We start from the raw sequence: 15379 nt of genomic DNA, 5'->3' as shown, positions 1-15379 counted from the left end.
ATGGCTGTTAAACTGTGAAAATATCTGACACCCAATTACATTGGGTTGTAATTCAGGGGTCAGCAAACTTTTTCAGCAGGGGGGGCACTGCCCCTCAGACCTTGTGTGTGTATGTGTGGGGGGGGGGGGTGGACTATATTTTGAAGAAGAAGAAAAAGGAACGAATTCCTATGCCACAAAAATAACATTTTTTAAAAATGTTGCATTTTAAATAAAAGCACACATTCTACTTATGTAAGAACACCAGGCAGGCCCCACAAACAACCCAGAGATGCATTTTAAATAAAAGGACACATTCTACTCATGTAAAAACATGCTGATTCCCAGACCTTCCGAAGGCCGGATTTAGAAGGCGATTGGGCCGGATCTGGACCCTGGGCCTTAGTTTGCCTACCCTGGGTTATATCCAACATTTGCATGAGCAATTCCCCCCCCTCCACTGCAGAACCCTCAAAAGGAAGGCCCACCAGGAGAGGCTTTTTTCAGGGGACCTGGCAGGGGACCTGGCAGAGGGAGAAGCTGAGAAGAAAAATCATTTGCACAAGTAGTCTTTAACCTGCACAGCTGTTTTATACACACCACTTTGTCTCAATGTGTCCAATCCTAAACAGTGTTTCACATTTGCTCTTTTCTTCCCGACTTTTTTTGGGGGTATTTTTATTGAAAATGTTTCAATTATAAATAAAGTGACGCAAGGAAAGGAAAGAAAAAGAAAAAGGTACAAAACTGGGTAGAAAGAAACAATATATGAATATATAAAATATACGAAGAAAACTCTAACCCATACATTATTATATAAATTCAATATGCTTATCCCGATGCATATGTAAATATTAAAAGCCTACTGCATTTTGTATAAAGTCCTCAACTTCAAGACGTGTTCAAAGCAATAAAATTGTACCTAATAAAATTAGATACTAAGGGGAGGATATGGTTGGTTCCTTGCAAGTGGAAGGAAAGCTAATGGAGGAAGAAGGCCAGCAGGTAAGAAACTCTGTACATAAAGAAGTATACACAAGAGGGGGAGACTACAGCAGGAGTCTACATTTACCACTATGTTCTTTTCAGCTAGAAAAATATATTTGACCTGCATTCTGCACTATCAATGAGATAATTTCAGCAACTGCGGCTTGTCAGGCAAGCCCTTTGTTTTCCTCTGGACAGCCAATTAGGCTGAGACACGGTGCTGAGACCGTGGTCATCTAGATGGCTCTATAGATGAGTTGGGATTTGAACCTGGGTCTTCCCAGTACAACATCCTAACCATCAACCCATGTTGGATCCTGATGTAGCACTCCCATGCTTGTGTGATTGTGCATCAGCTTCTTAGTCCTTTCCCTGTGTAGCGCGGCTATTCCCAAACATTGTGACTCCAGGCACTTTAAAGGGGGAACAAGTCAGTTGACAAAGAAATGCTAGAGAATGGTTCATGAGTTCCTAATAATGAGCAAAAGGGGCATTGTAGCTTATACTTAGTGCTGAATTCTTCTAGTGCAAACTGGTCCTCTGGCAGGAGGAAGAAGGCAGCAGAATGGGGAAACAGGACAAGAAAAACTGCAAAGTTGCAGCGTCATTGAGCTAAAATAAGCAGCAATGCAAAGAACAGGAACTGAAACTGCAGGTAGGGGAAAGTGCAGAAGGTTAACAATTTGAGCCACTTTCAACAATATAGCAGAAAGGTCAACAACAACTTTGAGCCTAACCAAATTTGTTATGGCACAAGCTTTTGTAGACAGAAGCCCATTTTATTTATCATCATATATATTCATCTCATGTCACAATAAATCTGTAGGAGTGGTGTTCAGTTTTGTTCAGAGTAATGCCACTGAAATGAAGGAATATGACTAAATTAGGCCAATTTATTTCAACGTGTCTCTTCTGAGTAAAAATTAATTGGCCTAATTTAGTGTTGAATATCATCCCATGTCTTTAAAGTACCAGAGTGTCAGGAACTGCTGACCACTGATCCACGGGGCAAACAGGGTCAATGCATTTTCAAAGCACAAAACCAGTTAAATTCTAGTTTCAGTTATAAAAGAAGGCTTCTACAAAGAACTAAGAATGGTCTGCAAGATCAGGCCAATGGCCCAAATAGCCTGGCATCCTGCTCTCAGAGGGGCCACCCAGACACCTGGGGGGAAACCAAAAGTGGGAGCTGAGCACAAGAGCCCTCTCACCTCCTTTCATTTCCAGCAACTGGTATTCAGAAGCATTACTGCCTCTGACCGCGGAGAGAGACCATAGCCATCGTGACTAGTAGTTAATTCCAAACTTAATAAACACCCATTGTCCATTCCCTGACAAAAATCCCCATGGGGATAAACTGACCTAAATCTATATCCCTTTCAAACTCCCACTTACTGGAATCTTGAACCTATGTTTATGATGATAATGGCAAATGAACCTTTACAGAAAAAAATAACAGGGATTGTGCCATTTATTTTTATTTGAAATCAAAACAGTAACTAAACAAGAGTTTTGTGAAAAGTTCTGTCGTGTCCCAAAGCATTGGTGTAATTGACTAGCCTGCAGCTGTGTTAGCAACAGTGGAAGATACCAGGGGGATTGGAATCCAGGAAGGTAGAAAAAATGTCTCTCGCTGGCGTTCTGGGCATGTCTCAAACTTTGTCACTTTCTTCTAGCTCAGCATCTCTTAAAAAGCTTCTGCCCTTTTGCCTTTGGAGTGGACAGAGCAAGGATACAGATGGAGCTGGTAACTGGGGCAGGAGTGCTCCTTCTTCTTTTTCTGCTCACGGCCTTGTCCTTCAAACTTCACAAAGCAAGAGGCCAGCTACCTCCAGGACCCACTCCCTGGCTCTTTCTGGGGAACCTCCTGCAGAAAGAGGTCCTGCCTCTACACAAAACCTACCCCAAGGTAAGTGCCCTCTCTTGCAAGGCTTCCCCTGGAATCCTTTCGTTAAAAAGGCAGAGAATAAGAAATGGCTCAAGAAGCAAAGGCAGAAATAAAGGCAGGAGGTGACTGCATATGTGAGATTTCCAGGAATACCAATCCTCTTGTGCCACCACCTAATCCAAATGCTCCTTGGTTCTATTCTCAGAACTACCCCATAATTTGGGAAGCATTTTCAAGATCCATTAAGATCGAATGGGTGAGATTTATTTCACTTTAACTCATCCAGCTGGCATGATTGAAGTTCTCTCCCCTGCCACCTTCATTTGATTGCATTTGGAAGCGTTCTTCTAGCCTGTATTTAACTCCCCCCCCCCTTTATTCTGCTCTTTGCTTCTACTCTTAAGGTAAATTCATCAATATCTACTTCACGTTTTAGCTCTCCTCACACCATGACTCATGGTGTTCCAATTGCCTTGTGATCTTTCCACTCAAAGCAACCTTGGCATGAAAGATCCATGATCTGATGAGTCCAGATGTGTGTGTTTTCCCCTTTAAAGCAGCAGAGGGGGGGCAGGAAGGGTACATTGTTTTGCAAAGAGAGGGTCACATGCTCAATCCCTGGAGAGCACCTGGAGAGCTGCTGCCAGTCAGTGTAGGCATTACTGGAGTAAATGGGCCGATGGTCTGACTCTGCATGAGGCAAATTGCTGCGTTCCTATGCTCAGAACCACCCATGCCGTCTCTTTAATGCTAGCATTTTTGGAACGCTTCAAGGTTTCCCTGCATCTTGAAGAAATGATTGAATTGAACTCAGCACACTAAATGCTTCACGCTAAGTGAAGTATTAATGTGCTTTGGGCGATAGCTGTGAATCAGAGGTGAAGTTCTAATGTGAATGCAATCTCAATCTTACACTAGGCTGTTTCCTTTATTTGAGGTGAACTTATTATGTTCTCCCCAGTGCTAGAACTGAGATAAGTATAGCTGCAGAGCCCATTCAAGGTACTTACGTAGGTCAGGTAAGGATCTCCCCCCCCCCATGCACACATTCTTTGAACTCCATTTTTTAAAAAAACAAAAATAAAGGACAATCAATGCAACTGATCTGCAGTAAGCAATGGTATGGTGTGGGGAGCAAATTGGAGCAGATTTCCAAGAATGATATCTTACAGCTCAATGACTCGTGCTTTTCTTGGATTCTGTCCTCAGCTTTTTGAGAAGTATGGCTCAGTCTTCACCATCTGGCTGGGGCCAAAGCCTGTGGTTGTGCTTTGTGGATATGATGCGGTCAAAGGTGCATTGGTGGATCACGCTGAAGCGTTTGGTGGGCGGCCACCCATAGCTCTCGTTGAAAAAGTGACTGATGGCTACGGTGGGTGCTCTTAACTATCTTATCTTCCCCTTAATTTGAGATGCAGTTGCCAAGAGTCATGGCAATCTTTCCCAGGAATTGATGGCTGTCAATCTTCTTACAAATCTTGGGGACAACGAGCCATCTAAATCCTTTGGGAGAAGATCCTTGCCTCTGGACAAAACATGCTGCAGACTTCAGTGTCGTCTGATTAAACATAAATACAACAGTGCCAATTGTATTTTTCAGGGCTCCTCAGCCCAGACAATGAAAAATGGAGGGAACTGCGCCGCTTCACTCTCTCCACACTGAGGAACTTTGGCATGGGGAGGAAACCGATGGCTGAGCGGATGCAAGAGGAGGCAAACTGCTTGGTGGAAGTGCTGGCAGCCAAACAAGGTTCTCTAGGCACCTTCCTGGTCTAGTACAGAGATGGGGAACCTGCGGCATTCCACATATTGTTGGACCCCAGCTCCCTTCAGCCACAGTCAGCATAACCAATGGCCAGGGTTAATGGAAGCAGGGGTCCAAAATATTTGGAACATGCTAGATTCCCATTCCTGGTATAGGGAACACAGAGCAGCCCTTCCTTTAGGGCGGGAACAGTGTTAAAGAGGAAGTAAAGAAGAGTATGCTGGGGCATACAGACCTGTGACCAGGAGCAGGGGAATGTCGTGGATGTAGTGTATCTTGATTTCAGTAAAGCTTTTGACAAAGCCCTCCATGATGAGATAACTGTTATGTGCCTTTATAGCTGGTTGACTGAAGAGTGCTCACTAATGGTTTCTCATCATCCTGGAAAAAAGTAGTAGTAGGAGGAGGAGGAGGAGGAGGAGGAGGAGTATCCAAGTCACCTTCAAAGATAGCCCCACATAGAGTGCATTGCAGTAGTCTAAGTGGGAGATAACCAACACATGTATCACTCTGGTGAGACAGTGCGCAGGCAGGTAGGGTCTCAGCCAGCGTACCAGATGGAGCTGGTAGACAGCCGCCTTGAACACAGAATTGACCTGTGACTCCATGGACAGCTGTGAGTCAAAAATGACTCCCAGGCTGCGCACCTGGTCCTTTAGGGGCACAGTTATGCCATTCAGCACCAGGGAATCTCCCACACCTGCCTGCCCTCTGTCCCCCGGAAACAATACTTCTGTCTTATCAGGATTCAACTCAATCCGTTAGCTGCCATCCATCCTCCAACCACCTACAGACACTCACACTAGGACATTCACCACCTTCACTGGTTCCAATTTAAATGAGAGGTAGAACTGGATATCATCCGCATACTGGTGAACACCCAGCCCAAACCCCCAGGGGTCTGAACACTCATCCCCCAACACCACTTTCTGGACACGGCCCAGAAGTGGGGTGCCCCAGGGTTCTGTCCTGGGCCTGTTGTTGTTCAGCATCTTTATAAATGACTTGGATGAAGGTACTGAGGGAATGCTAATCAAATTTGCAGATGAGTACATTTCTCATAGGTTAATGACTGGCTGGATTGTGGTAGTGAATTCTGGCATTCATTTCACCTTTTGTCCTTGCCAATATCTTAGGTGTGTATGTCTGTGGAGGCATTAAGGCAGCAATCCTATGGCCATTTACCTGGGAGTAAGCCCCACTGAAGGGACGTGGGTGGCGCTGTGGGTAAAAGCCTCAGCGCCTAGGGCTTGCCGATCGAAAGGTCGGCGGTTCGAATCCCCGCGGCGGGGTGCGCTCCCGCTGCTCGGTCCCAGCGCCTGCCAACCTAGCAGTTCGAAAGCACCCCCGGGTGCAAGTAGATAAATAGGAACCGCTTACTGGCGGGAAGGTAAACGGCGTTTCCGTGTGCGGCTCTGGCTCGCCAGATGCAGCTTTGTCACGCTGGCCATGTGACCCGGAAGTGTCTCCGGACAGCGCTGGCCCCCGCGCTGGCCTCTTGAGTGAGATGGGCGCACAACCCTAGAGTCTGTCAAGACTGGCCCGTACGGGCAGGGGTACCTTTACCTTTTACTAAGCCCCACTGAACACAGTGACTAACACATCTCACTTTTGGTAGCTTTCTTTGGGGAGCAAAATTGATTGCTCCCATGCTTTTCATAATGCTTGTTTTAATCAGCCTCTTCATGTTACAATTTTTTCAGAAATGTGTCTTGCTAGAGCTGCTGTATTTTCCATATAAATTCTGTGTGGAAAAATTGATTTCATGTTGAATTCAGATGAAATTCACTTCTTCTTCTTTTAAACAAGTTCATCACTTTGGCACATCACATTCACTTATTTGAATGTGCCAACCTTGAGCTTTAATTTCATTTTTTTAAAAAATAATAATAATTATTAAACATTTTTTAAACATTTATCATCCAACACATATAATCCCATCCCCGACGATACAATAATCAGACAAAAAACAAAAAACAAAAAGCAAACATACAAAAAAGGAGGGGGGGGGGGAAATATAACGTCAAAGTCAAATTCTTACTTTCCTCACTTTTGGACTTCCTCACATCTTTCGTTCCTGCTTTCCAAGTTCTAGACAGCAAATTATCACCTTGTTTCAATTTCTTATTTGTATTTTTCCCATATTATGTCTCCAAATATAGGTTTATTTTCCAAAGTCTTGAAAACTTAGGCAGGCATAATATTAACCATATGATTAACTTTTTCTCAAATTTCATCTATTCTCAAACTCTTGTCAACTAACTTACTGATGCCACATTTATTTCTTACTCTTACATCGTCTTAACATTCATACAATTTACAATGTTTTTGTAGGTAGTCCTTGAATTTCTTCCAATCCTCTTCCACTGCTTCTTCTCCCAGATCACGGATTCTGCCAGTCATTTCTGCTAATTCCATATAGTCTATCAGTTGCATCTGCCATTCTTCCAGCGTGGGCAAGTCTTGAGTTTTCCTCTTGAGCTTTAATTTCAGAACACACAGAGATAAAAGATCCAAATTCCAAACTATCGGTCACCGAGAAAGTTCACAAAGCCTTGACGGATTAAGGGCAGAGGATACAAACGCCAGTCACCTTTTTAACCCTCTCTTTGTGGTTGTAGGGCAGGCCTTTGATCCATTGCCAGACATCGTAACTGCTGCTTCTAATGTGCTCTGCTCTGTTATCTTTGGGACCCGATTCAGCTATGAAGACCCCCAATTAAAGGAGCTCACGGATGTGATCAAGAAATTTGTGAGCCTCTTTTTCCATGTCTCTGGAGTGGTACGTCACCCTCATGCACTAGGAAAACTGGGGACTTCTCCCAGTCATTGAAAGTGTTCATTTATGCAAAATGCTCCTTTTATGAACAAACATTCTCCTGCATTCCAAAGGAGAGCAACCTGGACATAGGTTTTCCATGTTAGTGAGAACAAGGGTTGACACCTATCCTGTATAATACAGGATAGTCCTGTCAGCGGTGTAGCTAGCTGCTTGGGTGCCCGGTGCGGCGCGCATGTCCTGCAGCTGGGGGTGGGGCAAACTACCCACGGGGGCGGGGCGAGCCAAGGCAAGGAGCGCTGCATGGAGCCTCTCCGCAGCCTTCCTCTCAGCTGTAGGGCGGCTGAGGTGGTGGGCAGACACAAGTCTCATGTTGCTGAAAAAAGCAGCATGGAGCTTGCAGGCAGTCAGCCCGCCGCCTCCCCCTCAAGAGAGACACATGGCTCAGGCACGCTGCAGTGTCCCCCACTTCGCCTAGCTATCAGTGGCGTAGGAAGGGAGCTGTGGTGGGTGCGGGAGTTATTTTTTCCAAAAAAAGTAAAGTATCGTGAGCCCAATTTTTATTTATTTATTTTAAAAACACAAATTTTGCCATTTTGTCACACACACCCCTTAGTGATGACACCCAGGGCGGTCCGCACCCACCACAAACCCTACGCCACTGAGTCCTATATTTCAATGTAAAATGCTGTGTCCTATATTGATTCAATGCAGAATGCAGTTTGTCCTGTATTTCAGGTCAACTCTCTCCCTCTCCCTCTCCCTCTCCCTCTCCCTCTCCCTCTCCCTCCCCCTCCCCCTCCCCCCTGCCAAGTTAGGGAACCTCTCCAAATGCATGTGTGTGAAAAGGTGTGTGAAAGGTTATGTATTTAAGTTCTGGGTAGCAAAGCACAGACAGATTTACAAATGTGTGTGTGTGTGCGTGTGCGCGCGCGCGCGCATGTATGTGTGTATGTCAAATTCCAGAGGGGCCATTCTGTTAGACTGTAATAGATTGTTTTGAAGTCATTTCCGCACCAGATTTTAAAAATAAAAATCACCCCACCCCACCCTTGCCCTGCCCTGTATTTTGCCAGAAAGAATGTGGCAACCCATCTCTAATACATAGGTGCATATATTAACGTGTGAATTGGGCCAAAGGTGGGAAAGTAAGCCACTGAAGATGGGGGCAGGAGAGGGGGGAGGGAATCACTGTCTCTAATGCACTGCATTGCCTTGTCCCAGGCATACAATGCTATCCCAAGGATTATGGACTTCGTACCTGGACCACACAAGAGTTCCTTCACTGACTCTTCCAAGCTCTTCCAGTTTATCCGAGATAGCGTGGAATCTCACAAATTGAACCTGGATCCACAAAATCCTGGTGATTTTATTGACTGCTTCCTGCTCAGGTTGAATAAGGTACATGAGAAGGTTGTTGGCGGGAGAGAAGCTAAGGGAAATGGCTTGTTGCGTGTAAGTACAAAACTGGAACTCACCATGAATGCCTCCCTTGTTCTCTTATAATGGCAATAGCGCCCACCTGAGAGGTGCCGGAACTGATTTCCAGTTGAAAAAAAAGCCCTCGTTCTGGGTCAGACAAACCTCTGATTAACCCTAAGCATTTTTTATTACTGGCCTGGATCAAGCAGTGGATCTGTCATGCAGCAAGTGACTGCGGATCATTGGGCCATCACTTCAAACTGATCTCTCAAATAGGGTTGAAATTGGAAAGCGAAAATCGGCTGTATATCCTTGGTTCTGCACACTGTATGATGCAGGCAGTCTGAGCCTGTATTGTCAATATGGGGTTAATGGGTTCCAGAATAACATGCAATAATATTATTCATTGCAATAAAATATCATTCTTTGCAGCCAAAGTCCACCAAGAGATTGATGAGGTTGTTGGAGTCAACCGTGCTCCTGGCGTAGAGGACAGGGTGAAGATGAACTACACCAATGCATTTACCCATGAGATGCTGCGTTATCAGCTAGGGAGTAGTGAGGCTTTTCCACGTTTGACAACTCAGGATGTGGATTTCAAGGGCTACACCATCCCTCAGGTGTGGCAAGTCAGAAAATAAACAGGGTATTTTGGTGAAGGGCAAATGTATTGTGCAAAGGATGGTCAGATATGGCAATTTCAGTTTTTTGTTTCTCATTTCTCCAGTCATAAATTCTAGTTCTCCACTTTTCCACATCACTTTGCATGTTTTAAAAAGTATTTATGAAATTTCATTAGCATTGCAGTGTGAATTTCTCCTAATATATACATTTTAGCTTATTACAATGCAGCTTGTATGTTATTTTCATCAGTATATGAATTTTATGCACACTTTATCTTAGTATGTGTGTTTTTGTACACATGGCCAGAGAATTGCACTGCTAAACTGGGAGAAGTGCAGATTTTGAATTGTTGGTAAAACACTACACACACTTTCCCCCACACATCTTGATACAATTGATCGTAAATCGCATAAAGACATGGGGTGGGGCTTAACATAGTGCCAAGTGGGGTATGCATATGGGGAATGAGGCCTGCTTGTGCAGCAGAACTTCCCCACCTATCATCCCCACCGATCCGTTCTTGCATTTTCCCCAACCCTCCAGAAGAGATTTAGGGGGTGAAAGGCATGTGGTGGGAGGAGAGTGGGGAGAGTCCTGTTGTGCCAGCGGACCTCATTCCATGCACACAACTACTTAGTTGAATCTATCAGAACCACACTTTTCAAAACAACATGAGAATGGAAACAGCATGAGAACGGAAAATTCGAATCAGTTCGAATTTTATGATATAGTCTCTCCAACAAAACTATGTTTACAGAAATGCATCAATAAGGTGAAAGTTTGCATAAAAATGGGTAGATCCATGAAAAAACATTTAAAAATGCATTACTTTCAGGGCAGGGGGTTGCTTGTGAAAATTGTGCACAATGCTGCATACAAATGTGCTTATTAGAAGATATTTGCATTAAAATGCTGAGGAATTTTTATGAGGATTTAAGAAAAAATGCTGCAGAAATGGGGGGGGGGGGCAATGAGAACTTGAGATAATTGAAACTGACAGATCCATCCACCCTTAGCTCCCATCATCTTTCTGCTACTATCCTTCTATGAACCACTGAGAGCCAGTGTGGTGTAGTGGTTAAGAGCGGTAGTCTCGTAATCTGGGGAACCGGGTTCGCGTCTCCGCTCCTCCACATGCAGCTGCTGGGTGACCTTGGGCCAGTCACACTTCTTTGAAGTCTCTCAGCCTCACTCACCTCACAGAGTGTTTGTTGTGGGGGAGGAAGGGAAAGGAGAATGTTAGCCGCTTTGAGACTCCTTAAAGGGAGTGAAAGGCGGGATATCAAATCCAAACTCTTCTTCTTCTTCTTCTGAGGAGATTTATTCCATTCAACTCTCTGTCAAAGACAAGACTTTTTATTTGCTCTCTGTTAAATTGAGCCGACAGTCTTGATTATGCATCTTCTTGTCTCCCTAAAGGGCACCATTATTGTTCCACTGTTCATTTCTGTGCATTTCGACCCAGCCTGCTGGGAGACTCCTGAAAAGTTTGACCCGGGTCACTTCTTGGATGCAGAGGGTGAATTCAGGAAGAATGATGCCTATATGGCTTTCTCTGCAGGTAACAGTAAGAGCTGTTCACGGGGCTCGCAGCCGCATTTAGGTACCTAAGATCCTACAAAAGCCTGGAGCAGGACTGAGGGACATCAGGAAGCTGAATGTGGCCCTCCAGGCCTCTTTATTTGGCCCTCAGGACTCTCCTCAAACACCCCCCTCCCCAGACCACACCCCTTTCTCCCAGGCTGCACCCACCACTACCCCTGCTCTATGCCCACCCTGAGTGCTCTGGCTGACTGGAATATGTCCTTGAACTGTGACAGTGCTTCCTGCTTAGCTGGCTGGCTGGCTGGCAAGGGGCAGGTGCAGAAATAATCCTTTGACTTTTGCAAGGCTGGATAGAGCCTACTGTGCAAAAGGATGCTCCATTGCTCTACCCACTATTGCCTTTGGTCCTGCCCGCCCAGATCGTGTGAAAAGGCTTCCCGCTCCTGGCATAGAGAGTGCTTCATGGCAGTGCCGGATTAAACCCTGTGGAGGCCCCTAGGCAGTTGAAATCTTGGGGCCTCCCTAGTGCGCGCACTCCCGTGAGATAACATTGAACTAAGAAAGCTTGACTGGAATTTTCTTTCAAGATCTAATCAATATTATTTTGGTCCATTGTTGTGGGGTCCGTAAAAGGCATGGGGCCCATAGTTTGGTGCCTACTCTGCCAATTTGGTAATCCGGCATTGCTTCTTGGAGTCTGGTCTTCTGCTATCATGGCTGCTGCTGAAATTCCTGCTTCATCCACATGTGTTGGACTTGCTCCCTGCCATTGCTATTGACTGTCTTGTTTTTGAGATTAACACCTTGAGCACATGCAAATCCGCATGTAAAAGTAGGTAAAAGGTAAAGGGCCCCTGGACGGTTAAGTCCAGTCAAAGGCGACTATGGGGTTGTGGAACTCATCTCGCTTTCAGGCTGAGGGAGCTGGCGTTTGTCCATAGACAGCTTTTCTGGGTCATGTGGCCAGCATGACTAGACTGCTTCTGGTGCAACAGAACACCGTGATGGAAACCAGAGTGCATGGAAATGCCATTTACCTTCCCGCTGGAGCAGTACCTATTTATCTACCTGCACTGGTGTGCTTTCGAAATGCTAGGTTGGCAGGAGCAGGGACCGAGCAACGGGAGCTCAGCCCGTTGCGGGGGTTCGAACCACTGACCTTCTGATTGGGAAGCCCAAGAGGCTCAGTGGTTTAGACCACAGCACCAGCCATGTCTCAGCATGTAAAAGTAGCAGCCATGAACACTATTGTGCATTGGGAACAGGAGCTTCAGATCTGAGCCTTGAAGCAGAATGCTATTTATCTTGGTGTCAAACTGTATAAATATGGTGGGAGGGAGATATCCATGACTAAATCTCTCCGAGTGGGGTGGGGCAAAGGTACAAGCAACCATGGGAGTGATGGAAGGAATGTGCATTGTCCTCTTGCATTGGGAAAACAGCATAGGGAGATGGTTAACTTTGCAGTCCCAGTGTGATTCACCTGTATTCCCCAGAGTGGCTGTCTTTTACTTTTGCGGAGAAGGGAACGCAGGTGATCTGGTCACATATCACCTGATAACACATCTTTTTGGGCCATAAGTCAGAGGTTCTCAAATAAATTCTTGATCTTAGTAAATCTCCCCAAGTGCATTTAAGGGTACACAAACAATCCCTCTGGGACAAACCACAGCTCATGGGGGTGGGGTGGGAGTTTTTATAGTGCAAGAGTGGATGGTTTTCCCCCTCCCCATGCTGCAGCTGCCCCCGTGCTGCTTCTAAAAGTGAAAATTATAATAATATGCAACAGTTCTGCAACCAAACAATGTTTACCAAAAAGCATATATTGGAGGAAAGTGCGCCTAAAAATGAATATATTTGCAACTATAACATACAAAGATGCATTATAGTAGGGAAAACTGATTGCGAAAATGTGAATATTAGTCAAAACTACATATAGAAATTAGTTTATTAGGGTAAATTCTGCCTAAAATGCTGATGAGGTTTGACAAATATATTTTTTAATGACAAATTGTAGCAAAATATGGGCAACTGATTTTAAGAGTGGGAAAATGAAAAAAATGAGAGGATCAAAATTGACAGATCCTTCCACTCCTACTTATTAGAGTGATGAAAATTGAAATTTAATCCTGTTGCCTAGGCTGCTCAGTGAAATGTTGATCTAAGTAGGCAGAGGAATAACAGAGCTCTTACAGATGGTAACCTTTATAGTCTAACATACATTTAATGGTTAATGAAATACCTCTGCATTCATATTGTGGGGCTATCACATTATCTTGCTTCTGGGAAAATGTCTCTACACACACATAATAATTTGAGGTGACTCCTCAGGAGTCAAGTGTTTACTGGGTACCATAAATGTCTCAGGTGATGAACTAGTTCTCTTTCCCTTTCCGTCTTCTAGGAAAGAGGGCCTGCCCAGGAGAGGGTCTGGCCAAGATGGAGCTTTTCCTCTTCATTGTCACCCTGCTCCAGAACTTCACCTTTCAACTGGTTGCAAACCCCAATGAGGTGGACGTGGATACCCTGTTTTCTGCTTGCAGAGGAGAGAGGAAGCACTGCCTGTTACGAGCCATCAGACGTAAAAATGTGAAATGAGAAGGAAATTCATGATTCCAGAAATACTCAGAAATCCAGAACAATGTCTCTCTGTCTCTGTGTGTCTATTTGTTTCTCTGTCCAAAAGCTTCAGGCCTGTGCCAGAGTAAAAAAGTGGAGGATGTGGAATCTGCTGAGAGTCACCAAGTGTGACACACGGCATTATGGTTATTCTAAACTTGAGGTTCTGATGTCACATAGCTCCCGCTGAGAGTCCTATCACTCTTCCCTTGCCTCTAGTGGACCATTCCAAAACCACAACCCTGACAATGCATTTGGAATATACAGTAGGCTTCATACAAGAACCCATGCCTAATTTTCTTTGCTGCCTCTCTCAAATGTAACCATAGAGTAGCTTCTGGCTAGCCGTTATCTGTGAGCAAATAAACGCTTTATACTGAGTTAACAAAGTGAATGCTAATCTTGTTTGTCTGGTTTCAGCTGGAGGCTTAAAACTGCATACAGGTTGTTGAGATATTTCAAATGAGTCATTGGCAACAGATTATTGTTTTTTAATCTTATTGGATTTACCCTGGATTGAATTGAGGGGAAATATGGCTGGCATTTGTTGTGTGCAAAACAAAAAACAAAAAAACACTTGAATGCATGAGGAACACTGATCCCACAATTCATAGAATCATAGAGTTGGAAGAGACCACAAGGGCCATCGAGTCCAACCCCCTGCCAAGCAGGAAACACCATCAGAGCACTCCTGACATATGGTTGTCAAGCCTCTGCTTAAAGACCTCCAAAGAAGGAGACTCCACCACACTCCTTGGCAGCAAATTCCACTGTCGAACAGCTCTTACTGTCAGGAAGTTCTTCCTAATGTTTAGGTGGAATCTTCTTTCTTGTAGTTTGGATCCATTGCTCCGTGTCCGCTTCTCTGGAGCAGCAGCAAACAACCTTTCTCCCTCCTCTATATGACATCCTTTTATATATTTGAACATGGCTATCATATCACCCCTTAACCTCCTCTTCTCCAGGCTAAACATGCCCAGCTCCCTTAGCCGTTCCTCATAAGGCATCGTTTCCAGGCCTTTGACCATTTTGGTTGCCCTCCTCTGGACACGTTCCAGTTTGTCAGTGTCCTTCTTGAACTGTGGTGCCCAGAACTGGACACAGTACTCCAGGTGAGGTCTGACCAGAGCAGAATACAGTGGCACTATTACTTCCCTTGATCTAGATGCTATACTCCTATTGATGCAGCCCAGAATTGCATTGGCTTTTTTAGCTGCCGCGTCACACTGTTGGCTCTCAATTAGAACCCAACTGAAAGCAAAGAAAGCCTGTGAATAGACGTGTCAAATAAATATCTCTTATCTCTCTCCTCTGCACCTGCTCAAGAGGCAGTACCCCCAAATTCCTTAATTCTGTCTATTTAAATCTCTGAAGAAGAAGAAAATAACTCTCTCTGTTTCAGTGTATCTGAAGAAGTGTGCATGCACCCGAAAGCTTATACCCAGAACAAACTTAGTGGGTCTCTAAGGTGCTACTGGACAATTTTTAATATATATATATATATCTCACAGACAGGTAAGTGACAAGTGGTCAAGGGGAAAATTTCATTGGAATTAGAGGAAACTGAGACTACTGTAGGAGGACCAGATTCCTTCAGAAAGTGTGAACATAATTTAAAGTCATTTTCACAAAGACACAAATGAAATATGTAGTACGGGCTAGGAAAAGGCACAAACCCATGAAAAAATGCCAGCGTGGCTGAATAATAAACAAGAAGATGTGGAAAAACTTGGCCTAAATAAATAAATCGTTTCATTTGTATGCTGCCTTC

At 44.6% G+C, this 15379-nt stretch overlaps 1 protein-coding gene across 1 annotated transcript; it reads left to right on the top strand.

The window, feature by feature from the left end:
* The first annotated feature begins 2688 nt into the window (after positions 1 to 2688).
* Positions 2689 to 14816, top strand: LOC114590722 (cytochrome P450 2B4-like). The gene is made up of 6 exons (XM_077923465.1): positions 2689 to 2875; positions 4064 to 4226; positions 4455 to 4604; positions 9253 to 9440; positions 10864 to 11005; positions 13394 to 14816. Exons 1-6 carry the CDS (start codon positions 2705 to 2707, stop codon positions 13585 to 13587), a joined length of 1008 nt encoding a protein of 335 aa, XP_077779591.1. The 5' UTR covers positions 2689 to 2704; the 3' UTR covers positions 13588 to 14816.
* Positions 14817 to 15379: the final 563 nt, after the last annotated feature.

Source organism: Podarcis muralis, chromosome 2 (genome assembly GCF_964188315.1).
Source record: "Podarcis muralis chromosome 2, rPodMur119.hap1.1, whole genome shotgun sequence".
Lineage (NCBI taxonomy): Eukaryota > Metazoa > Chordata > Lepidosauria > Squamata > Lacertidae > Podarcis > Podarcis muralis.
The sequence above is the reverse complement of the archived record's forward strand: the minus strand, read 5'-3'. Positions and strand labels throughout refer to the sequence as shown.

Coding starts and splice junctions, on each gene's coding strand:
- LOC114590722 (XM_077923465.1), top strand. CDS start 2,705: ATGGAGCTGGTAACTGGGGCAGGAGTGCTCCTTCTTCTTTTTCTGCTC. Junction 4,227..4,454: donor AAAAGTGACTGATGGCTACG/GTGGGTGCTCTT, acceptor TGTATTTTTCAG/GGCTCCTCAGCCCAGACAAT. Junction 11,006..13,393: donor CTATATGGCTTTCTCTGCAG/GTAACAGTAAGA, acceptor TCCGTCTTCTAG/GAAAGAGGGCCTGCCCAGGA.